Source organism: Podarcis filfolensis (assembly GCF_964270895.1).
Source record: "Podarcis filfolensis genome assembly, chromosome: 17".
NCBI lineage: Eukaryota > Metazoa > Chordata > Lepidosauria > Squamata > Lacertidae > Podarcis > Podarcis filfolensis.
This window is the reverse complement of record NC_139621.1, coordinates 40,400,880-40,426,910: the sequence shown is the minus strand read 5'-3', so window position 1 is coordinate 40,426,910 and position 26,031 is coordinate 40,400,880. Positions and strand designations below refer to the sequence as shown.

The window sequence follows — 26,031 nt, the reverse complement described above, 5'->3', positions numbered from 1 at the left end:
AACTGTTCTTAACCTGAAGCACCACTTTAGCTAATGGGGCCTCCTGCTGCCGCGCTGCCAGAGCACAATTTCTGTTCTCATCCTGAAGCAAAGTTCTGAACCCGAGGTACTATTTCTGGGTTAGCGGAGTCTGTAACCTGAAGCGTACGTAACCTGAGGTAACACTGTATCTGTAAGCCGCCTTGAGTTCCTGGCAGGAAAAAAGGCGGGGTAATAATAATAATAATAATAATAATAATAATAATAATAATAATAATTTCATTAGGACGTGGCTCCTTCCAGAGGGATGCACGGCATTTGTCGAGCGCGCTGCGAACTTTGGGCGCGCTCCCTGAGGGAAAGCGGTCCGGCCCGGCCTTCGCCCCGCGGCGCCGCCTTCCCTTCCCGCCCAGAGCAGGCGGGGTTGCCGGGGCAACGGGCGCCAGGCCTGCTCTCCTCCACGCCGCCCGCCTCGATTTGTGCGCCGCGGCCGGCGCTTCTCTCTCCTCGCTCGGAGCCCCGCCCGCTCCAGCCACCGGCGCTTCAGCGCGGCTTCGGGGGCCGCGGCTATCATTATTATTATTATTATTATTACTATGTCCCTGCTGAGGGCGAGTCGCTTGCCGGCCTCGGGAGCCAAGAGGAAGCCGCCCAAGAAGGCGAGGAGGAAGAAGCAGGACTGGGACGTGAGTACGAGCGGGGGGGGGGGAGCCAAGCTGTGAATAATAATAATAATAATAATAATAATAATAATAATAATAATAATAATAATCTATTTTCCTTTTTAGTCGCAAGAGGCGTAGATTCGTAAATGGAATTCACGTTTTCTAAATGCTTTATGACAGACTCCATTTGTTTGTTTTTAAAATATGAGTCAACCAAAAGTTTTACTTTTCCAGTTTTCTCACCACAGCAGTTATCAACACTATTAACAACCAGGAAAGCAAATAATTTAATTAGACAGCGCCTCTAGGACATCGAGTGACAGAATAATCCGGCCACAATAAGGAAATGTTGTCCGTGGTAGGATTGCTTTCCACCGGGTCGTCTTGACACTTGGTTAAATTTGCAAAATTTAACGGCCCCAAAATACAGACGTGATTTCACTTTCACAAGTTTGAATATACTGCCTTCGGCTGCACTTGAGAGTCGATTTCCAAAAAATCCCCTGTGGAGATGGCAGTATTGAGTCAGTGGCTCATGTGCTTCTGGCTGCACTCTTTATAAAGATTTGAGGAGTGATGTGATTATTCCTCGATTATTGTCCATTCCGGGTTGCTCAGCCATTGCTACTGTGTCCTATCAAGATGATCAGGTGACAGCAAAAACTGGAAGGGCAATTAGAATAATATCTCTTATTTGATTATTGATGTCAACCCCCCAAACGTATTTTCTATAGTTACGTTTTTACCTCTATCTTCAGTATCTTTTATTCTATTTTATTGCGATGGCTAGTGGCTGATGCAAATAAAGATTGAGTTGGAGAAGAAGGCGGGTTTTGCCCAGGGGTTTGGAATCAAAACCTAAAAGGAACCAAACCCAATAAAATCTAGCGTGTAAGCTTTTGACTTTACCAACACTTCTGTTCAGGCTGGAGATATATGTATATATAGAGAGAGAGAGACAGCAGTGCCTCCCAAACTTTTTTTGGCCATGCCCCACCTAAGCACCTCTAAAATCCTGATGCCACCCCCCACCCCCCGTGACATAGAATTCTTATTATTCAAAAAGTGAACTATTCAAGTGGAGGAAGCCTAAAAGGCTATTAACTCGGTGTAACTCACTTTCAAATGGCCCCACTTAAAAATCAAATTGCCCCCCTTTGGGGGTGGGCCCCACGTTGGGAACCATGGATATATATACCGTGGTCCCTCGGGTTAAGTACTTAATTTGTTCCGGAGGTCCGTTCTTAACCTGAAACTGTTCTTAACCTGAAGCACCACTTTAGCTAATGGGGCCTCCCACTGCTGCCGCGCAATTTCTGTTCTCATCCTGAAGCAAAGTTCTTAACCCGAGGTACTATTTCTGGGTTAGCGGAGTCTGTAACCTGAAGCGTCTGTAACCTGAAGTGTCTGTAACCCGAGGTACCACTGTATAGAGGGAGAGAGAGGGTGGGGGGAGAAGGTGTTAGGGGTATAATAGCTGCCGTTTGTGGGAGCTTCCTTTGTGCTTATGCAGGAATTGCTGCCCCAGTGGGATACAGAGGGAGAGATTTGTGAGGTGTGGAAGTTCTCAGGCTGTGCTCATGATTTTTTTTGTTAGCCTCCATCCTCCATGGAGGAATTAATTCTGGAACTTTTAGTCCAGCTTGGCAACTTGTGCCTGAGTCTCCCCGATTCCATGTGCCAAAACAATCACAGGTGTCAGAGCCCAGGCTATCAAAATTTATGAGAATTTAAAACCATTTTAAAAAATGTTTACTTGGAAGTACGCCTGCTTTAGCTATTATTTCCTTTGGTGTAGTAGTCATATTCCAACAGTGCGCAGATATAATATTGCAGCAGTGCCATACTCATTTTCGTCTTCTTTCACTAGTGCAGTTCTTCTTGTCAGTAGCTTGCTCGCTTGGCAAAAGATTCCTGCATTACAGGGGCTTGGATTAGATGACCCTTGTGGTCACTTCCAACTCTTAGGATTATAAGACTTTCCTCAACTGAGGAGGCAGCAGTGCTCTTTCCATTGTATTGTATAGCCCTGCCCTTTAGGTTCCTGGGTGTGCTAAAATGGGGTGGGATGGTTAGAACTGACCTATCTATAGATAGAAGAACTTGGAGAACATATGTTATTAATTTGATGTACTTGGTTTCATGTTCTAACCTTGCATTTGGTATGCTTTGTTGCAGAACACTGTTCATGATCTCACCGTGCATCGTGCAACTCCTGAAGATCTCGTAAGCTGGAAATTTGTCTTTCTTGACATACTAGGGAGGGACTTAAGGAGGCTTGTCTTAGACATAAAATTATACAAGTAAACCACAGACTTGCTCTTTTTAATTCTGGATGTGTCCCAGTCATGTATAATGTGGAGGCTGGGGTCCAGTGCTGCATTTTGGATGAAGAGAAAATTGACTAGGGAGAGGGGTTACAAACTGTAATGATGCAAGTGCAAAGGGTGTGTGCAGTTAGCATCCTGTATCCCTTGTATGCTCCCTTCTGCTGCTGATAGTGCAGGTCTCCACTACATTTGATGGCTAGCCCATTGGCCATCCCTTATCCATCCCTTCCATGCTTCTCTGTTGCTTGTTCTCTCTTTCTCTGACATGCTCACAGTCCATTGCAAAGCTTGTAATAGGTGAACCATCTCCCAAGTGTTTAGCTTGTGCTTTTGTAAAAGTCTGCATATGGCACTAAGATAGTGACCCTGCTGTCTAGTTTTGCCCAATGTATAGAAGTGTAAAGACAGAAAGCCTTCTAGTTGTTTTGTACCGTCACTATCATCTCCTTCATTTGTTCCTTGGCTCTGGTTTGAGGAAAATCTCTTCCTTTCCAGGTACGACGCCATGAGATGCACAAGTCAAAGAACAAAAGCATTGTACACTTTGAACTGCAAGAAAAAGCACTGAAGAGCAAATGGAAGAAGCAGAGACCAAGAGTTCCAGAATCTCTGGAAAAAAAGAAACTGGCCTTGATGAGAGAGGTAAGAAATGGTTATAGAGTTTCCTTGTGGCTGATATAGTAAGGTAGTCATCAGCAGTGGTTCAGCTGGGAACGAGGAGAGCTCTGTCTGCATGGTGGCATGCACAGTTCTTTCCTCCCAACTACCTGAGATCCGACAAACCTAGACAGCGTCCTAAAAAGCAGAGACATCACCTTGCCAACAAAGGTCCATATAGTTAAAGCCATGGTTTTCCCGGTAGTGATGTATGGAAGTGAGAGCTGGACCATAAAGAAGGCTGATCGCCGAAGAATGGATGCTTTTGAATTCTGGTGCTGGAGGGAGGCTCTTGAGAGTCCCATGGAGTGCAAGAAAATCAAACCTCTCCATTCTGAAGGAAATCAGCCCTGAGTGCTCACTGGAAGGACAGATCCTGAAGCTGAGGCTCCAAGACTTTGGCCACCTCATGAGAAGAGAAGACTCCCTGGAAAAGACCCTGATGTTGGGAAAGATGGAGGGCGCAAGGAGAAGGGGATGACAGAGGACGAGATGGTGGGACAGTGTTCTCAAAGTGACCAACATGAGTTTGACCAAACTGCGGGAGGCAGTGGAAAACAGGAGTGCCTGGCGTGCTCTGGTCCAGGGGGTCATGAAGAGTCGGACACGACTAAACAACTAAACAACAAGAACCTGAGATCCAGCTTACTTTTCATGTTTGCTGCTGTGCAAGGCTTCCTGGTGAACTATTCATTCATTATGTGCCTGCAGTTCTCTAATCTGGAGAGGGCGCACTCAGCCTCATAGTGTGCTTCAACCTTGTAAAGTGAATAAGATCACAAAAGTATGTTTATGCTGGTTAAAAGGGAGTCGGAAGCCGCATCCTCTGCGACCAGGCGGCTGGGTTTTTTTAAAGCCTTCTACCAGGTGTCCTTGTAGAAAGGGGGTGGAATGATCCATAATTTCTCCACTAGCCCAGTGAGTTTGTTTGTTTGTTTGTTTGTTTGTTTGTTTATAAGGTCTCAGAGCAGGTTATAACAATACAATTATACCTTTATAAAACCAAGTAAAGCAAGTAAAATTGTTTCAGACAAAAACAGAACAGTATAGATTAAACAAAACCTGGATCCCTTTTTAAAAATTGGTGCTACATTGGCTACTTCCCAGCCCTCAAAAGATCTTAGGGACAAGTTATATTTTTGTTTTAGGGACAAGTTGTATATTTTTGTTACCCTTTTGTTAGCTATAATGTTGTCTTCATTAAGGCGGGTCATAAAATAACACCATTTTCAAAGAAGCATTTAGTATTTTAGACAATGCTGTACAAATAAGGCTAAGATGAGTGCTAAAGAGTGACTGGCATAGACTGCCCTGGTCATGCCTCAAAATAAGTAATTTCAAATATTTGCCACATGTAGATGTATTTTTAAATGTGTTACTTACTGAATTAATCATGCCCATCTATTGGTCCTAATAAAAGGTAGCATTTCAAGGATGATATAGGCAGCAGTATTAATAATTTATATGATTAATAGTGGCATGTAACCTGTTTTGAAGAGTGGGTAGGGCATGGGGAAGGAAAGAGAAGTATAAAATGTGTGTGTTCTGTGCTTTCATTTTTTTAGATTCTTTCTGATCAGTACCAGTTACAGGAAGTCCTGGAGAGATCTGATCAGGCCATGGCTGTGGTGAAGGATCTATTTGGAGATGCCCCTCGCAGGCATTTAGGTGAAGTTTTACTGAGTGAGATAGAGTTTTGTTTAGCGGACCCAAGCAAACCCAAAATGAAAGCTGTTTACTGGAAACGATAGCTTCATGTTTCCTAGTGTGATAATAACATGGAAATATGTTCTTTGATGACAGCCACAACCATGCCTCCAAATTTTCCTTGTAGCATATAGGCAACCCCCTCCCCCGCCATTTACACGTGCTCACATCTATATGTGCATTGTGCCGACCCCAGAAGTAACCTGGAAATCTCATAAAATACATTTTATGTATTTAACATAAAGGGTGGGTTGCAGGCTTTTGCGGGCTTTTTCAATTACACACAATTTTACAGATGTGCTTGATGATCCAGAAACCAAGCCCTGCGCAAATCGGGGGTTGCCTGTATAAGCAAGTGATCTATTTAAACTGAATTCTGTTGGTTTTGCTAAGAGAGTGATGGCTGAGTCTTGACTGGTGCTCCAGAGAGTTACACAGTGTAAATTGCCAGTGTGGAAACCATATTTTCTCCCTTTGCGTCTACAGATGTTTCACCTGCAGCAGCATATACACGTCCATCCCATTTGGCCTGATAAATTCCACCACATACAGTCCCTTCCTCTGCATTTGTTACTCAGTTGGCAAACTATGAGCTGTATCACATTTCCTATGAGGAAAGGGTACAGGTTTATAAAGTGATACATATATTGTGGAGAAAGTGGATAAAAGACCCTTCTCTCTCTTTCTGGCCCACAAAAGCAATAAAAACTTTAGTGTTTAAGAGCTTATGGTGCCACACAATGTTCTATTGTTTTTCTACAACAAACTAACGGTATCTAGAATTTGTAGAAATATAAGATAGTGTCTCCATGGAAGGCAACAAAGGATTGCTACGTTTATGCAGTAGGCTCAACATCTAATCTTGCGCCTAATGAATGAAAGTCTTTATTCCTTTTCTACCCTCTAGGTTTCCCAAATGTGACTGTGGCTCCTGATTATGATGTAGAATCCTCTCAAGGTCCCATCGTACAAAAATGTGATCCCCACACACAGCTCTCTCTTCTTAGTGATTCTGTCATGGATCCACAGGTGGTGTATTTTCCATGTAAACTTTGTCACTAAATAAATAGCATAGACCAAGGAATGTGTCTTTTGCATTTGATACATAGACATGCCTTTTCAAATTATACCAGTGTTAGTCATTCTATGGAGTGAAATGAAATGGCAAGCACATGCCAGTTAAGAGAAGATGTCTGCAGATGAATTGTTGAGGATAAGATCCATAGTTGCAGCATAGTTGCAGCATAGTCCAACAGTGTGACGCGGCAGCTAAAAAAGCCAATGCAATTCTGGGCTGCATCAATAGGAGTATAGCATCTAGATCAAGGGAAGTAATAGTGCCACTGTATTCTGCTCTGGTCAGACCTCACCTGGAGTACTGTGTCCAGTTCTGGGCACCACAGTTCAAGAAGGACACTGACAAGCTGGAACGTGTCCAGAGGAGGGCAACCAAAATGGTCAAAGGCCTGGAAACAATGCCTTATGAGGAACGGCTAAGGGAGCTGGGCATGTTTAGCCTGGAGAAGAGGAGGTTGAGGGGTGATATGATAGCCATGTTCAAATATATAAAAGGATGTCAAATAGAGGAGGGAGAAAGGCTGTTTTCTGCTGCTCCAGAGAAGCGGACACGGAGCAATGGATCCAAACTACAAGAAAGAAGATTCCACCTAAACATTAGGAAGAACTTCCTGACAGTAAGAGCTGTTCGACAGTGGAATTTGCTGCCAAGGAGTGTGGTGGAGTCTCCTTCTTTGGAGGTCTTTAAGCAGAGGCTTGACAACCATATGTCAGGAGTGCTCTGATGGTGTTTCCTGCTTGGCAGGGGGTTGGACTCGATGGCCCTTGTGGTCTGATTCTATGATTCTTAAGACATAACAGAAGAGGCGCTTGAAATATCTCTTAAGACTGCAATCCTTTGCATACTTATGTGGGATTAAGTACCATTGAATTTAGTGGGATTTACTTCTGAGTAGACATGCATAGGGTTGTGCTGCAAATAAAAAATTGAATGCAGAAATAAATGTTTGTACTCATTTTATTTTAGCAAATTACTTACTGACAGTAGTGGGTACAAATAATGTTTATTGAAACCCGAACACTTCAGTTTTGACTTTAATGAAATCAAGGCAACATAGATTGAAAGCAATACTGTGTTTGCACTAGTTGTTTAAAAATGCTCTAGCATTACAGTAAGTTTTCCCTTTCCACTTCTGGGCAATTGGGAATTGTCTTTCTGCCCTCTGTTGGTGTGAAATTAAATTTCTTGGGACACAAAACTGTGTTTCCTTTAGCTGGGCTTGCAGCAGTTGTGATTTCTGGCTATTGGCTCCCTGTGTTTTGTTAGCCTATGAAATAAGTCAGTTTAAATTTCTCCCATGCAAATGTTTGAGATGTTATATCTGTCTCCTGAAAGGCTCTCAATGAAGTAGAAGGAGAAAATTATTTGATGTGCAAGACAAACAGTGAGAACGATACATATTTGAGCTTCAGATCTGACACTGATACAGAGAGGTAAGTGTGTATCTCTCTACCTTCATAGTTTTATATACTCTGCATAAGCACAAATAGTTTATTGCTTGATACATGATCTACTAATCCAGCTATTCAGCTCTGCTATTATCTCTCATGTATATGATCTTCTAAATGTTGCTATAATGCTTAAATAAAATCAAACTTTTGCCTTTTAAATTTATATTAAAAACAGTATCACAATAAACCAGAACAAGATATAGTACATATCCTTTACATATTTGTAACATCACTGGGAGATATAATTTAAATATCCAACTACAGGCATGTAACAATGAAGGTTAAGCTAACACACACTGTGGCAATAAATATTTCCAAAATGTCTTCTTAAACTTAGGCAATATTATATTAGCATCTTGTCTAGTTAAAAATGTTGTGAAAGGCCTCCATATTGCTGTGAAGTTATCATGACTTGCAGCTCCTTTGGGGACTCTACTTTGCTTCCCAGCCACCACAATAAACCACATTTTGCCTGCCAGCATTAAACTGTAAGTGGTGATGAGTGAAGGCAGCGCTGGGCTATTTCTATTCATGTGCTGCTAGCAAAAATATAATCAACTCTTTATAAAGAGCTGTTGTGTGGCTTCTGGAATCACTGCCCAAAGGGCTAGTGCTGGATCTAATGCAATCAGTTTTGTTCCACTATAGCTGATATTTACCAAAATACACTTTGCCAAAATAAGTATAGTATGCGGCACTGATAGCTAGCTATCTAGCTGCAAGGTAGGAACAATGCTGCAAACTAAGCACAGCATAGGGTACCAAACCATGTCCATTATGGCTAAAATAATGTTTCTGTTAAGGGCATGGCGATAAAATTGTAACCTTCCTAAAGTTGTTCTGCATCTCTGCTCTTCACTTAGGATGCTTCACCTTCTGAAAGAAGAAAACTCTGTGGCCGGTGGCCAGCATGAAGTTTCTAAGCAACAAGTATCATCACAGGAAGTCTATGTGCTTTCAACCCCAACAACAAATGTTCAGCCATTGGGATCCACAGGTTCATTTTACTCTCTTTTTAAACAACAAACCAGTCAGAAATGAAACAGGAGCTGCTGTGGCTTGCTGTAAGGAGGCATGGGGGACCTGCGGCCCTCCAGATGTCACACACCATCTCCTCTTAGCCCCAGCCAGCATGGCCAGTCACCACGGATGATGGGAACTGTAGTTTAGCCATATCTGGAGGACCACAAGTCCCCCACCTTGCTGTAGGGCATGGATGGAGAACTGCAGGATCGGGAGCCAGATGTGGCCTCTAGATCTCTCTGCCTGGCCCTCAGGCCACAGCCAACACTGGCCTTGTTCCATGCTCTCCTTATCCTAGCTGAAATGTAGCCAAGAGTCTTGGCTGGATGGTGGAATGAAGGCAGTGTTGGTGCATAGAAAGCGCTTTGCATAGATGGAACATAGGCTAGTGTACAAAAGTAGAAGTCCCATTCATTTCTCTGCTCACTTTTGCCTCTGGCCTCATCCGTCACTGGCATACAGTCCCCGGAAATTTCCCCATGAGTAATTGCAGCCCTCAGATTGAAAAGGTTCTCCAACCCTTCTGTAGGGGAAGGTATGTTTTGGATTATTTTAGACTAATTAAAACACTGCCTACATTTTTTTTAAAATTCATTTAGCCCTTAATGCTACTAATGTAGTCAAGAAAGTCCACTCAAAACTTCGGTATGAAGAGCAGACTCCAGATGCCACATACATTGTGCAGCAAGTACTGAACGCCAATGTAAGGAAGCAAAAGCAAACCACAAAAGGTATGTCTTAGTGTACCTCTTCTCGCGTATATTTCTTAGTCTCTGTTCGGTGGCAACCTCCCTTGTGCCCATCTGTGTGGAACAATTTGTCTTTTGGAAGGAGTGAATTAACCTTTTAAAAATCAGACTTTACCAAATATACGTAGTGTGAAGATTCTTATGTGAAACAATCTGCACCCGTGGAAAATAATAATTCCTGTGTATAATGTGTATGTATATAGCACTCAAATCCAAGATGTGTTTCTACACCTAGAGGGTGCTGCTATCTCAAGGAAAGGAGCCAACAAGACCTTCATTTCTTGTGAATTGCTGCTAGCCTTCAGCTGCTCTTTAATCTACTTGGGAGTTTAATCTAGTTTATGCATAATACTGTTCTGTGAATTTCATAAATAACGCCAGATAGAATTACAAAAGCAGTAAACGGAAGAGTTTAGATTCGATAAGAAAATAAGTACTGCATGCATTCAAGCATATTACCCAAAATTATTGTTTCTCCTTCACATCCCCCCACCCCACAATGCTCCCCCCTCCATGGCCTAACTAGATAAGTTTTATTTTGTGCTGTTTTGCAGGTATCTGCAGTAAGGTAATAGTGTAGCATTCACAATTGGATCACCTTGTTGGTCTGCCTCTTACTATTTTGTGACTAGTATACCTTTGAAGGGACGCGGGTGGCGCTGTGGGTTAAACCACAGAGCCTAGGACTTGCCGATCAGAAGGTCGGCGTTTCGAATCCCCACGACGGAGTGAGCTCCCATTGCTCGGTCCCTGCTCCTGCCAACCTAGCAGTTTGAAAGCATGTCAAAGTGCAAGTAGATAAATAGGTACCGCTTCGGTGGGAAGGTAAACGGCATTTCCGTGCGCTGCTCTGGTTCGCCAGAAGCGGCGTAGTCCTGCTGGCCACATGACCCGGAAGCTGTACGCCGGCTCCCTCGGCCAATAAAGCGAGATGAGCCCCGCAACCCCAGAGTCGGTCACGGCTAGACCTAATGGTCAGGGGTCCCGTTACCTTTATATAATAATAATAATAATAATAATAATAATAATAATAATAATAATAATAATTTCCCCAGCCACTCTGTCTAATTGCTGTCTAAAGCTTGAACTGTTGTGCAAGGATTTAAAATTTCTAAACCTTCATCAGAGTTTAGCAAAGTGGTGGGGAACCTTTGTAAGCCCCTTAACTCCCTTCAGCTAAAGTCCCCCTCCCTCGCTTTTATTTGCGTCCAAGCACTCTGTTTAAGGGCTAACTTCTGTGTTGCTAAGGACAACATGCTTCCTTGTCCTCAGTGAAGAAGAAGCCAAGTGTGCAGACCCCAGAAGCACAGAAGAGGAGTAACTCTAGTCCTGCTGCTGCAGCTCCCCTTGACCTCCCCAATGGCAACAAATCCAGCCTTGAGGTCTTGAACCAAATGGTGCGCGATATGGAGAATGAAATGGAAGAATATGAGAGATGGATGGGCCATGAAGTCCAGCAAGTCCACAGCAGCCAAGGTCTCTCTGGATTTACCCGCTCGCTGGTGAACGCTCTGTGTCGGGTGCTGCGCTATTTGAAGGAGGTGGGAAGATTCAGCAAACTGCTGCTTGTAGCCACCGCAGTATTTTGAGCAATGTTGACTGTGCTTTTTCAGTAGTTTGGTGCTGTTTGTTTTGGGTTGTTTCCCATTGATTTTGAAGAAAGTAGTATTTGGTTTGGATTTATGTCCATTCTGTTGCACCAGCCTCAGAACAGCTATTTTGAATATACATATAGTCAGATGATTAATGAACAAATGTAAACTTGTTTTTTTAAAAAACACAAAACCCCCACAAACTCCCTTATACCTCTCCCTCTAACAGTGAACTCATGTGGTAGACGCCAAAGCAGGGCCACTGAGAAACAAGATGGAGTGAGTGGCAAGCTAAAACCTTTAAAAACCATAAACGTAAGACCCCCGTTAGGATTGAGTACAGTCACTAACAAAGTAATATTGAGTGTTAATTGGACAATAGGTAGTGGGGTTGGACTATCACAACTTGGCTGTGTGGATGAAATCCTTTAAAATAACACATTGACATATGGCTAAAGTTACATTGCATAATTTTGTTGCAGGTTCCACTTGCATACCTATAGTACCATTTCCAAAATTCCAGTTCAAGGTTCCAGTTACTGGTTTGATGCCCCTCAAAGGTTTAGGCCCAGCTGTCCATCCTGGGGAACACCATCCATCATTCCTTTTTCTCTAGGCCCATATAGGATGGAATGACACCTCGCTTTGTTTGCCATGATAGTGCAGAAAAATGCAACCAGTTAACTCAAGGAATATTTATAACTGTGGCCACCATGTTATGTTATGCTCTTCAAAGGAGACTCACCAATTACTGTGGTGTGACTGTGCTTTGCCAGGTGCAACGGCTGCCTTTTAATACATTTAATAATTATAATTGTTTTTATGGGCATTAGCTTGGATTTACTAGGTCAGACTTTATGTTTAAATTGCTAGTTTTGTACTGCTGCATTGTTTTTCCTGTTGCAAAAAAGCATATGGGGATTATACCTGAATTTATTTTTATCTGAAAACATTTATTCTTTGAGTGGGAGGGAGGAAAAGGCACACCATGATCCCTACATTCCATCAATTTACCTTCTAAGTCCAAAATGTCTGTGTTCTCAAGAAGCAGCCAATCTTTCAACCAGCAGAATGCTGCTGATTCATAATAAAGTTTAAGGTCTGGCAGGGCAAATCCGCCTCTTTCCTTTGCGTCAGTTAATATTTTAAATTTTATTCTGGGCTTCTTGCCCTGCCAGACGAATCTAGAAATATCTCTCTGCCACTTCTTGAAACAGTCCATCTTGTCCAAAATTTGCAATGATTGAAACAGAAATAACATTTTTGGCAATACATTCATCTTTATAGCTGCAATTCGACCCAACAAGGAAAGCTTAAAATTTGACCATATTTCTAAGTCTTTTTTCACTTCTGTCCAACATTTCTCATAGTTATCTTTAAATAAGTTTAAGTTCTTAGCAGTCATATTAACCCCCAAATATTTTACTTTCTTAGCTAATGTTAAACCTGTCTCCTTCTGAAACCTCTCTTTCTCAATCGGTGTTAAGTTTTTCTTAAAACTTTAGTTTTTGACTTGTTCAGCTTAAATCCTGCCACAAGACCAAACTCTTGAATCAGTTCTAATACTCTTTTCGTACTAGATTCTGGCTCCTGTAATGTCAAAACTAGGTCATCTGCAAAAGCTTTCAATTTGTATTGTTTGGCTCCGACCTGAATACCTTTAATCAGACGGTCCCTTCTAATCATATTTAGCAAAACCTCCGGGACCGAAATAAAAGCAATGGGGAAATTGGGCAGCCTTGTCGTGTCCCTTTCTCTATCTTGAATTCCTCTGTCACCACATTGTTAACAATTAATTTAGCCTTTTGTTCTGAATAAATTGCACTTATACCATTTTCAAACCCTTGACCAACCCCCATCCCCTGAAGATTTTTCTTCATAAAATTCCAAGAAATATTGTCAAAGGCTTTCTCCGCATCTATGAAAATTATAACTGCTTTGGTATTAATGTTCACTTGCAACTTCTCCAAAATGTTAATTATGTTCCTCGTGTTGTCAGACAAGTGTCTACCTGGGAGAAAGCCAGCTTGGTCCTTATGTATCTCTTCCACTAATACTTTTTTTAATCTATTAGCCAAAATATCAGCAAATATTTTATAATCCACATTGAGCAGGGATATGGGGCGGTAGTTCTTAAGTTGTGTCTTTTCAGACTCAGTTTTCGGTATAAGCGTAATATAAGCTTCCTTCCACGACTCTGGCGCTTTTTTCCCCTCCAAAATTTCATTACAGACCTCCTTTAGTGGTTGAATTAACCAGTCTTTCAAGGATCTATAGTATTTTGAGGTTAAGCCATCCGGCCCTGGAGATTTGCCCAACTGCATATTCTGAATGGCACCTTCTACCTCCTGTTCTGTAATTTTGTGGTTCAGCATTATCTTGTTTTCTTGAGAGATTTTCTGTAATCCATTTGTTTTTAAAAATTGGTCTATATCAAATTCTTTCTGTGACCCTTGTGTATATAACTGTTTAAAATACCTCTGGAAGCATTTTCTAATTTCCACTGGATTCTGAATGTTCTTTCCTTCCACTTCCAAATTAGTAATAGTATTAAGCTTTTGTCTTTTTTTCATTTGCCAAGCTAGCAATTTTCCACATTTGTTAGCCGATTCAAATGTCCTTTGTCTCATCTATTTAATTTTCCATTCTATTTCCTGATTCATCATCTTCATATATTGCACTTGATATAACTTTATGTCTCTCAGAATCTCTTGTAATTTTGGTTTCGCTCTTAGTTTCTTCTCACCCTCTTTTATTTTTTCCAAAATTTTATCTTTTTTCTCATTTTGGGCTCTCTTCTTTATTGTATTCTGTTGAATCAGAAACCCCCTCATAACTGCTTTGCTTGCGTCCCAGATTATTCTTTTTTCAGTAATAGTATTCAAATTTATCTCAAAATAGTCTCTCAAGGTTTTTTGGGCCTTCTTAATAACCTCTTGATCTCTAAACAAGGTGTCATTCATCCTCCATCTGAAGGAGCCGACTGATGTTAGTTTCATCTCCATTTTCACAGCATTATGGTCGTGGCAAGTTTTTGGGCAAATTTCCACTTTTCGAGTCTTAGGTGCCAGTCCTCTAGTTATCCATATTTGGTCAATTCTTGTCCATGTCATTTTGGCTTCAGAGAAGAATGTTCCCTCTCTTCCTAAGGGGTTCTTAATTCTCCAAATGTCAATCAAATCCATATTGTCAATCAGTTCAAAGAAAGTTTTTGGTAGTCTGCCATCTTTAGTTACAACCTGTCTCTGCGACTTGTCCATATTTGTAGATACCACTCCATTCATATCTCCCATCATAATAATGTTGTAGTCCAGAGGATGTTATTCAATGCTACTCGGTTAGACCCATTGAAGTCAATGAATATGATTAATTTAGGTTCATTGATTTCAATTGGTCTACTCTCAGTAGGACTTAGTTGAATACCACCCACTTTATTTAATCCCTGGTTAATGCTGCCAAGGCAAAGCAGACAACACCAAAACAACCTCTTCCTTATAATTAAAGCTGGTACAGTGGTACCTCGGGTTAAGTACTTAATTTGTTCTGGAGGTCCGTACTTAACCTGAAACTGTTCTTAACCTGAAGCACCACTTTAGCTAATGGGGCCTCCTGCTGCTGCCAAAAATCGCCAGAGCACGATTTCTGTTCTCATCCTGAAGCAAAGTTCTTAACCTGAAGCACTATTTCTGGGTTAGTGGAGTCTGTAACCTGAAGTGTATGTAACCCAAGGTACCACTGTAATAAGATCAGTTCCCGATCTATGTCCTGCAAGGAGAAGGTGCATTGAACATTCAGCTAGTGTAACATACTGGGCTGGGGAAGCCCAGCCAGATGGGCGGGGTATAAATAATAAATTATTATTATTATACATCCTTTTCCTACTCCCCCCACCCCCCTACTCTTTATGCCCTACTATTTTGGCTTCGACTTTGAAGGTGCAGGAGGGAAAGCTTCGCCTTTCACTTTGATGTCTGACCTTCATTCAAATGCTGCTGAACCCTGATAACTCCTGCTTTCACAACGAATACTTCAGCTGTCACTTTGCTGGGGCTGATTCCTCACTCTCCCTCTTTCCCTGTCCCCAAAAGACGGAGACAAGGCTACGTCAAGAAAAGCTGAACAGGCAGCAGCTTGAAGGAGAGCTAAGTGAACACAGGGCCCTCATTGATGCTCTGACTGCTGAAGTCCTCCTGGCGAGAGAAGAAAATATTGCTATGCAGGTACTACCCAGAATCACTGTTAAGCTATGTAACCTAGGCGCGACCTGCAATTGGAATTTAATGCCAGCATATATTCTCTTTGTTTGGTGCTGTGATGTGTTTCCAGACACCATGCTTTGAATGCATTGGCAGAGCAGCAAGGGGCTAAATGACTTTAGTAGCTTAACTTGAGCAAGAGATGGACTTGAACCCCTTGTAATCTTATCTCTACGGGGATTCAAGTCTGTATCCTCATGATACATTTGCAGTGTTCTCCTTGTTCACACCTAGTATTTTTGCTTCTGCTGTGAGGGCATATCTAACCTTTTGGTTCCAACTTCAGAATTCATGTGATAAACACTTTAGTAGCACTCAGTTATTGTTTATCTTATATGTCTATTGCATTAGTACAGTAGAGAGCAAATATGTGCTTATGGGACTACTAGGGGTGTGGGCAGATGCTTGGATGCTTCATGTTTGCCTGTTGCAAGTGAATCAGAATGGTGATTTTGGTGCATTTCCTTCTCGCTTTTTGTCTTCTAGAATAAGTTTCAGCACTACACGGTTGTAACAGATGAACAACTGACTTCACTCACATGTGCATTTAAAGGGCTTCCCATTACAGATTCTGGAGAACTTTCAGTCAGGAGTTCTGAGGCAGCTCAAGGTACAAGTCTTCACCAGGGAAACCTCAATAATCTGAGTGACACGACAGTTTCAAAACTTAGAGTTTTAAAAAACAGCTGGACTGCTGCTTGATAGCTGTCTGATTTATTCTGGTGGTGATTGGTTCTGAATGTGTAGGTACCTACACATGGTGTTCATTGTGGTTTTTCAGGCCTTTGCCCAATACAGTGGAACCTTGGTTCTCGAACTTAATCTGTTCGACTCCCGAAACCATTCGAAAACCAAGACGTGGCTTCCAGTTGGCTGCAGGAGCTTCCTGCACCTCAAGCGGAAGCTGCGTTGGACATTTGGCTTCTGAAAAACATTCGAAAACTGGAACACTTACTTCCGGGTTTTCGGCATTGGGGAGCCGATTTGTTTATCAGCTAAGCCGTTCACAAACCAAGGTTTGACTGTACTATATCAAACATGGAAGAGTAAATAGCTGTTACGGTCCCCATCCCAACACTGCACTAAGTAAAGTAAAGGGACCCCTGACCATTAGCTCCAGTCGTGGCCGACTCTGGGGTTGTAGTGCTCATCTTGCTTCATTGGCCGAGGGAGCCAGCGTTTGTCTGCAGACAGCTTCCGGGTCATGTGGCCAGCATGACAAAGCTGCTTCTGGCAAACCAGAGCAGCACACGGAAACGTAGGAGTAGACCTATTTATCTACTTGCACTTTGAGGTGCTTTTGAACTGCTAGGTGGGCAGGAGCAGGGACTGAGCAGCGGGAGCTCACCCCATTGCGGGGATTCGAACTGCCGACCTGATCGGCAAGTCCTAGGCTCTGTGGTTTAACCCACAGCGCCACCCGCGTCCCCCAACACTGCACTACTTTCCCACTAAAATCCCTCCAGGCCGTTGTTGGTCTCTGAAGGTGATATTTGAAGTCAACAGCAATTCTGGGGGAAATGGCAGTCACTGTCCATTTTTCCTTTAAAATGAAAAGCATCAAGCACATTTTTAAAAAGCATGGTTAACATAACATTTAGTTGGCCCTAAGATTCACTGTTAGATTTGATTAACTGTTTCAAGTTTTCCTCTGTCTAATATAATGCATTGCCCTCTTTATTCTCTCGTCAGAAAAATGCCTCTCAAACTACGTTGGGCCAAAGAGAAATACACAAGTGGATATTCCCAATAAAGCCCCAGTGTTTCCAAATCCTTTGGATAAAATGCATCCAACCCCAACTTTACCAGCTTGTTTATTCCAACCAGCTGTTTTGTTATCTCCACCACAACAGAAGAGCAGCCAGGCATTGCCTCTTCTTCAGAATGGTAAGAGGGTCATTTTGACTGCATGACAGCTTTCTGACTTTGTTTCCTTAATCAACCCTCCATCAGTCACATTGTGGACAAGTCCTTTTATGTCTTCTAATCTAGTGTAGTATCTAGTCCTAAAAACATTGGTGACTGTTGCTATTGTTCAGTTAGACAATGTCAGGTCTTTGGTCTCATGCCTGGGAAACCCAGTCTGAATTTATAGGAGGATACTCCTTACTTCTAAACCAGCAAGCAATTGCTACACCTTGTACTCTTCCTCTTTCTCAGCTGGTTGGAGGCACCTTGTTAAATTTTGCCACCTTGAGGACAGGATAGTGCTTCACCTGGGAGCCCCATTGCTTAAGATAGATCTACTTCGAAGAAAACTAAGGGCCGTCAGAGTTGTGGAAGACGTGATTAATATCATACCATATGTATTAATATATATACTCCCCAATCAGAAAATCATCACAGCACAGATATAATGAAACAGTACCAGATATTTGGGCAAGATTGCTTTTAAATTGCAGGGCACAAGCATTTGAGTTCCACCTCACTTGAAGGTCAACTTTGTATGTGAACATTTCCAGATAATAATCTGTGATCCTGAATACAAAATAAATGCACCTCCCGAAGTCTAAAAGGCCTCTAGGCCCAAGGCATTGATATTAGATTGCTTTGAACATTTTGAACTGTTTCATTTAGACCTGGGGGCAGGTATGTTTCTTTTGTATTCAGATATCCATCCTTGAGTGTTAAATTAAAAAATGAGAACTGACACTCAAATTGGCATTATAACCAGCCTTCGCCTCTCTTTGGAACATAGCCTTTTCACTCCCATTTTTTATTAGACTAGGAATAGGATTTAATATAGTCGTACAGATTTATTTGGTCTCCTGTGTTGTCTTTCCCTAGACTCCACTGGGAGAGAATCAGAAGGAGAGCAAAAGTCCTCTCTGTCGAACAAGCCACAGACGGTGGAAGAAGATGGCAGTTTGTTCACCCAGAAAGGTGCTGGTCTTTTGCAGAGTTCTGTACAGCCAGATGGCCAGCCATTAGTAAGTGCCTTCTCTGCGGTGCCAAGCCAAAGCTCTGACGGCTTTTCAGAGAGGCCTAATTCTGATGTGACCATGATGCTTACCCAGAGTGATGATCTGCAGGGACAAATAGCTGAGCTAACACTCCAGAACACTGTCATTAAAGCTCAGCTCAGCAAATTCAGGCATTGCCCTCAGGAGGCATGGGATATTTTGCAGCAGCCGCTTTCGGCGCAGAACAGATCAATGCTAGAGGGGCAGGTAAGAATGTAAGAGAGTGTTGGATCTTGACATTCTCAATAAACATTGATAATTTGAGATTATGCTTTGTGACTTGTGGAAAGGGAAGCATGGGTGTGTATGCGCATACACACATGACTGTCAATTTTGCAAGAATTACAGTCATCAACCATCCATTCATGGCATTTGTGTCCCTGTGGGGCATCTTATTGGTGACCCATGTGCTGAGTTGCCACTGAGCCTCTTGGGCTTGCCGATCAGAAGGTCGGCGGTTCAAATCCCAATGACGGAGTGAGCTCCCGTTGCTCTGTCCCAGCTCCTGCCAACCTAGCAGTTTGAAAGCACGCCAGTGCAAGTAGATAAATAGGTAGCGCTGTGGCGGGAAGGTAAATGGCATTTCCGTGCGCTCTGGTTTCCGTCAGAGTGTTCCGTTGCGCCAGAAGCAGCCGTTTAGTCATGCTGGCCACATGACCCGGAAAGCTGTGAACAAAGGCCGGCTCCCTCGGCCTAAAAGCGAAATGAGCACCGCAACCCCATAGTCGCCTTTGACTGGACTTAACCGTCCAGAGGTCCTTTACCTTTTTACCTTTTACCGAGTTTTCTGAAACCTAAATAGTTATAGAATCATACGGCTGGATGGGCTGTTGGAGCTCATCTGGTCCAACCACCAGCTCAGCGCAGGGTCTTGAATGCAGGTTCTGCCAGCATCCCTAACAGATCGCCGTCCATCCTCTGCTTAAATACCTCCTGCAAAGGAGAGCTCACCGCCTCCTCAAGGCACTACTGAACAGCTCTTATCAATAAAGTTTCTATTCCTGCCTTCTAGAGCAACAGAGGACAAATCAGTTCACATCATTAGTGTGATATTTTGATGCCACGGTCATGTCTCCCCTTAATCTCTTCCTCAAGCAAACCATTCAGCACCATCCTCATTACCCTCCTGTGGGTTCATTGCCCTTATTTCAGTTCAGTGTCGCTGATTTAAAGGCAGCGCCTAGAGCTGGACATGGTATTTCAGCCAACTTGGAATAGAGTGTACAGTGGTACCTCTGGTTACGGATTTAATTCGTTTTGGGGTGCAACACACCCACCCAAAAATCCGTAACTAGAGGCACCACTTCTGCGCGCGTGCTTCTGCACATGCGCGAGCGGCGAAACCCGAAAGTATACACTTCTGGGTTTGCCGCGGCTGTAACCCGAAGATTCCGTAACCTGGAGGTTACACAACACGAGGTACCACTGTATCTTCCTTTTTACTCTGGGAATGAGTGCAGTACCAATGACAAAGTGTTTGTTCCCTCCACCCACAAATCTTATATGTGATATTATTTTAACTTATTACCTGTTCTTCACCTTAACATCCAAGGGTGGGTTGCAATTAAAAAAAATGTTTAAAACAACTTACTGAATGTCATTACTCCATTCAATGACATACTTTTTGAATGCTATTTTGTATTCTATTTGAAAGCTGCTTAGCTTGGTATATGCAGAATTCTGTTAGCTCCCTTTTAAAACTCTACTCACAGGTCTCTTTAAAAATACTTTGAATAAGTTAGGATTCTGGAAACTCCTTTGGTTGCTGTTCTCCAGCTAGAAATAATTATAGACTATTACATTTTGCTTCAAACCAGTGATCTGTCATCTATCATGACCTACCTTTACTTGACCTTGCCCTGCCAGAATGCTTTTTTGTGATTAAAGACCACGTTAGGTGGCTAAAAGTAGATTGTAGGAAAAAAGGTTGCTGATAGCTGCTACTGTTGGGTAACTCAGATGCACTGAGTCTGCCATGCAGCCAAGTTCAGTAATGAAAAGTATGAAAATGACTTTTAACTACCCTCTTGAATACTCGTTTAGGGACATGGTGATGCCGTAAGCAGCTTGAAAGAATTACCAAGGAGCTTGGATGAACGAATAGCTGAACTGAACCGCCAGAGTGCAGAAGCACGCAGCAAACTGGTGCAGCTGACCAATCAGCAAACGTTACCAACATTCGTCTCTGTGTCTCCGCCAGTTTCACCAATTCCATCACCACCCGTAAATCTGCTTGGTATGTGACCCACTATTTAAAAGCTTTTCTTACATCAGTGTTGGCAATATGGGTTGGTGTATTCTGATGATGGCAGCTGTCTTCACTTGACAATCTTTTTCTTCTTATCTTTTATTGAATTTTTGAAAACATTCTGTTTCTCTATTTAGTAATTGCTTGATGGGCTTCCTCATTACTGGAACACCTGGACACCTAATAATTCTCTAATCAGATACTGTCTTTTCTAGAAAACGGAAAGAGAAGAACAATTGAGGTGTCTGTTCCAGTTGCAGAAATTCTGGATAGTTCTAAAGAAAATAGTCCTTCTCCCGCCAGTGGATTCAGTACAAAGAGGTCAGCTGCTTAGCTATTCTCTTTTTACAGGCAGGGTGGGTAGTATAAGCTTGTGTAAGGAGAAAAGCAATGACAAACCTTGACAGCATCTTAAAAAGTAGAGACATCACCTTGCTAACAAAGGTCCGTATAGTTAAAGCTCTGGTTTTCCCAGTAGTGATGTATGGAAGTGAGAGCTGAACCATAAAGAAGGCTGATCGCCAAAGAATTGATGCTTTTGAATTATGGTGCTGGAGGAGACTCTTGAGAGTCCCATGGACTGCAAGAAGATCAAACCTCTCCATTCTGAAGGAAATCAGCCCTGAGTGCTCACTGGAAGGACAGATCCTGAAGCTGAGGCTCCAGTACTTTGGCCGCCTCATGAGAAGAGAAGACTCCCTGGAAAAGACCCTGATGTTGGGAAAGATGGAGGGCGCAAGAAGAAGGGGACGACAGAGGACGAGATGGTGGGACAGTGTTCTCAAAGATACCAGCATGAGTTTGACCAAACTGCGGGAGGCAGTGGAAGACAGGAGTGCCTGGCGTGCTCTGGTCCAGGGGTCACGAAGAGTCGGACACGACTAAACGACTAAACAACAACAACAAAGGAATACAGCTCGGGGAAGGGGAGCAGGATCTAGACAGCAGGCTAGATCCTGAGCTCTTCTCCCCTTCTGTATGAAGGGAGGTTTACCCCAAACTGCCTGGTGGACCGTTCTCAGCAGCCTGGTGGATCTAATTGGGTCCATGGGCCAGTTATGTTCTCCACCCCATGCTAACTTATAGTCTGAAGATGTGGCTGTGATTTCCAGTGAATCGTTACAGATTTTGGCTCTAGAAACAGAAGGTTTCTAGCAGACAGCTTTCTTCACTTGAAATGCCTTGATAAGCAAATACAGTCGTACCTCTTAAGTCAAATGCCTTGTGAGTCGAACATTTTGGCTCCCGAATGCCACAAACCTGGAACAGATAGGTAGCCGTGTTGGTCTGCCATAGTCAAAACAATTTTTTTTTTCCTTCCAGTAGCACCTTAAAGACCAACTAAGTTAGTATCTGAAGAAGTGTGCATGCACACGAAAGCTCATACCAAAAACTAACTTAGTTGGTCTTTAAGGTGCTACTGGAAGGAAACAAACCTGGAAGTGAGTGTTCCAGTTTGCGAACGTTCTTTGGAACCTGAATGTCCGATGCGGGTTCCTGCAGCCAATCAGAAGCTGCGCCTTGGTTTCCAAACATTTTGTAAGTCGACTGAGATACGACTGTACCTGGTTTTTCTCTCAAATAATATCTGCCTCCTAACTAATGGGAAGTTAAATGTACATTAGAGCCTTGTTGAGGCACGTCAGAGGTCTGATGTGTTTCCATTAGCAGTCATCTATGGACTCAGATCGTTAAATACAAATGTATATTTCCATTCCTTTCTCACCTGTCTAGGTCTTAATTCATTTAGCTAGCCAATTCCATCAACGTGCATGCCTTTTTACTAAATGACAGAGAAGCAGGCAGGTAATACACAGGCTTAGTTAAAGTACACACGCACGCACACACACGGGGAAAGTTATGGGGATGCCCCAGCCTCTGATTTCCCTAATTTTAGTCAATTTGTGGGCCCCACTGGAGTCTTCTACAAAAAGTACCTGAGGGACCAGCCACCAAAGTAAGGAGGGCATAACCCTTTCTGGCCCTCCTACAATTCAAACACTTATATCAAATTATTTCTGAAATTTGAATGACTAAATCATCTGGTTGTTGTTGTTATTATTATGATTATGATTATAATAACAGGCATGGCCAAACTTGGCCCTCCAGATGTTTTGGGACTACAGTTCCCACCATCCCTGACACTGTTAGCTAGGGATGATGGGAGTTGTAGTCCCAAAACATCTGGAGGGCCAAGTTTGGCCATGCCTGTTAGCAGCACCCAGACTCTAGGAGCTATATAATAGTTAAATTTAAGAGAAGACCATCTCTGCCTACATGTTTATAATATAAAGGTACAAGGCAATTAGGAAACAGGACAGTGCACTCAGCACCTGTAATTCTATACACTTCGTGTTTCCTAGCTCTCTATTATTTATGCCTACAGATCTGCAGATGTGTCTAGCCAGGTGTGCTTACCACTAAATACCTCAGTGGGAAATGTACAGTTGACTTATGACAGTCATAGAATAAAGGTAAGTCATTTTTAGACAACCATACTTCCACCTTTTGGCAATGTTCAGGGTGACTGTCAAGCCTTAGATAGTCTAAACAACCCGTAAGATTAAATCATATAAACAAGGAATATTTGGTGTTATTGGAGGCGATGCCAGGAAACTGGGACTTACGTTCACATGTGGTGGGGGTATAAATATGTACAGGGGTTTTTGGCAAAGGGTGTTTAAGGAGAAAACAGAAATCACTGGGTTGAAACTGACCGAAAGTCCAGAGGTAGCATTGTTACCAATTTACAATGAGGTGGAAGGTTCGCAGGCTAGGAAGGGCTTGCTCACAAATTTATTGACAGCTACACGAGTTATTATAGCTAGGAAGTGGAAGGGGCAAGCAGAATATAAAATGGAAGAATGGTATAAAGAGGTGTGGAATATAGCTATTAATGATAAATTAACATGTGCTATTAAGGCAAGACGGGGAATATGCAGGAGAAATGATTTTGAGGAGATATGGAAGGTATTTGTAGAATTTGTACTGTTAAAACGGAAAGGGGTCAAACCATCGCAAGAGGTGCTGAAATTTGGGGAGGTTGGATAGTTACAATGGAACGGTCTTGGGGTGGGGTGCACATTTTTATTTTTACATTATTATTACTTTGTTAAAATTAATAATAATAAGAAGAAGAAGATAGTCAAAACAGAACCCCAAGATTGCAGAAGTAATATATATATATATATATATATATATATATATATATATATATATATGGGGAGAACTGAAGGGGAGGCAAGGAATAAGTGACAGTGCAAGGAATGTAACACTTCACTTTTTTTTCTCCATTCTCGTAGCCTAAAAAGCAAGGAGAAGATGGCTGGTTTGCCTTGTCAACACATATTGGTTAGCCCCAAGCCCAGATGTTGTCTTAAAAGTGTTTTAACCCTTATAAAGTTCTAGAACAGGGGTGGCAACTTGTGAACCTCCAGATGTTGCATTGGCCATGACAGGAGTTGGGGCGTCTGGGGCCGCCCCTGTTCTAGAGCCTTTTCTGCCAGGCCATGAACAAGGTCAGTCCTGCTGGTTTTGCTGAGGTTTTTCCACATCTGTGGCTATGTGCTTCTTGTCCATATTACAGTTGAACATGGTCTTGGACTTGTGTCATGTGTGCAGTCTGGAGTACAGTAGGCACTTGAAACAAGCAGTGTTGCAAAGGCATCTGTGTGCAACAGAATTGTGGGGACAACTGCTTGTGTCATTCCTTTGACGTGAACCACAGAAGGATGGAGCGGCTCACATACACAACTTGCTGTGCAGCTGCCTCCAGGCTATTGTGTTTCCACATTGCTCGCCTCAGCATCCATTAGAAACCAGCATCCTGGATTTGTCCCTTGTTCTTTGATACTCTTATCTGAAACATTCGGTGTTGTATGAAAGAGGAAACTGTAATTGATAATTGATGTATGCAGTTAATATAAGAAGACTGAGGCAATGTTTTAACCCTGTTAATGCTGCTGAGCAAATACTTTCTGGAACAAAAGCATTTTTAAAATGTTGCAATAGTGATAGGCTTTATATCACATAAAGCAAATCCCTGGACTGGAATGTATAACTTTTGGGGTCTAGTTAATTGTATACTGTGCCCATACGTTTGCCGGGCAAATTTATCCTGGCATTAAGTCTTATAGTCCATGTGCTGCTATTAAGAACTCGCCTATGCAAAACCACAGAAAGCAGCTATTTCCTGTTCCATGCAGTGTCTTAAATTTTTATCCAAAAAGTGGTGCTGTTACTATTGGCTCTGCAGAAGAAATACAAGCGTAGTATTTGTCTGTTCCATTACTGCAGTGAGAAAATGTATTAAAGTTATTTTGAAGGATAGGATTTTACTGTGTTACTTTACATTTACATTTTGCTCTTCTGGTGCAAATGCAACAAAAATCTGTCAGAATAAAACTGTACTGTATTTAGCAATTGACAAAAGACACTGAGGGGATGGGACCTGTTGTACTTCATGAAACAAGGTGTTCTGTAATCTAGGTGCAGCCACTGAGGAGACCTCTCTCATCCCACTCAAACCTCCTTCTACCCTAGGTGGGATGCAGAGAAGGGACTCTCCTGATCTTTGGGAGCAGAATATACAGAAGGAAGTAGCCCCTAAGGTGTATCCTAAGCTATCACAAGCACTTTGACTCTTGCCTAAAAGCTGACTGGTATCCTTTCAAATCTCTATCCCCAACTCTGTGTGAAATGGTATAATCACATTAATCTACATACAAATGTGGAAGGGCAATTTATAATGGCCATGTGAGTACTGTCCTCCTTCCATCAATAGGTATTAGTCCCTTGGATCCCAACGGCTTGGCGTGCCTTTATGTTACTATCATTTCAGATAGCTGATTTGACAAGCTATGCCAGCACCATTGTAGCTGAACAAACCTGAAACAAAAAATCAACACGTGAATGTGAAAGTTTGACAGGTTCATCCGTGAATGGAAAAATCTGCCATTGGGCAACGTCGGAAGTTCCCGTCAGGACCCACAATAATTTAATAGCCGAGTTTGAAGAATTATCCTGTCAGAGATGCTCAGATTTCATAGCAGGCTGCTTAGGAGGCTAACTAAAAGTGACAACTGTATTGAAACCTGATTTCCATTCTTCAAGTATATTAATAAGTTGGTGAGCATATTTCAGGTGCGCAAACTTCTTTTCAGGAAGGTCTTCTGCAACTGAAGCTCTTAATAACTTTCACATGTGTAGTGGAGATAGATGTGTTACACCTTACCTTGTTGCAGGAAGACATGTATTTATAATTCTCTTTTTCTCAATTGTTGGAAAATTTACTCTGATTAAAATTCAATAAAAACTATATTTTACAAATGGTA

The 26,031-nt window shown here is 42.3% G+C and overlaps 1 protein-coding gene and 1 long non-coding RNA gene across 2 annotated transcripts; one reads left to right on the top strand and one right to left on the bottom strand.

The window, feature by feature from the left end:
• Nucleotides 1-423: 423 nt before the first annotated feature.
• On the top strand, nt 424-26,031 carry SPICE1 (spindle and centriole associated protein 1). Its single transcript, XM_083593367.1, has 17 exons — nt 424-665; nt 2,823-2,870; nt 3,470-3,616; nt 5,197-5,299; nt 6,246-6,367; nt 7,752-7,849; nt 8,731-8,864; nt 9,490-9,621; nt 10,912-11,180; nt 15,320-15,451; nt 15,974-16,097; nt 17,180-17,374; nt 18,275-18,657; nt 20,494-20,686; nt 20,914-21,019; nt 23,085-23,172; nt 24,001-26,031. The coding sequence occupies exons 1-17, from the start codon at nt 576-578 to the stop codon at nt 24,052-24,054; spliced, it is 2,418 nt and encodes an 805-aa protein (XP_083449493.1). The 5' UTR covers nt 424-575; the 3' UTR covers nt 24,055-26,031.
• LOC310753137 lies at nt 21,003-23,078 on the bottom strand. Its single transcript, XR_014543220.1, has 3 exons — nt 22,135-23,078; nt 21,597-21,958; nt 21,003-21,068 (listed from the first exon to the last, which is right to left on the bottom strand). It is a non-coding gene; the product is annotated as an uncharacterized lncRNA (long non-coding RNA).

Excerpts from the sequence above, each read along its gene's own strand:
- SPICE1 (XM_083593367.1), top strand. The coding sequence starts at position 576 with ATGTCCCTGCTGAGGGCGAGTCGCTTGCCGGCCTCGGGAGCCAAGAGG. Across the intron at positions 21,020-23,084 it reads AGTGGATTCAGTACAAAGAG|ATCTGCAGATGTGTCTAGCC; the intron begins GTCAGCTGCTTA and ends TTATGCCTACAG. Across the intron at positions 23,173-24,000 it reads ATGACAGTCATAGAATAAAG|CCTAAAAAGCAAGGAGAAGA; the intron begins GTAAGTCATTTT and ends CCATTCTCGTAG.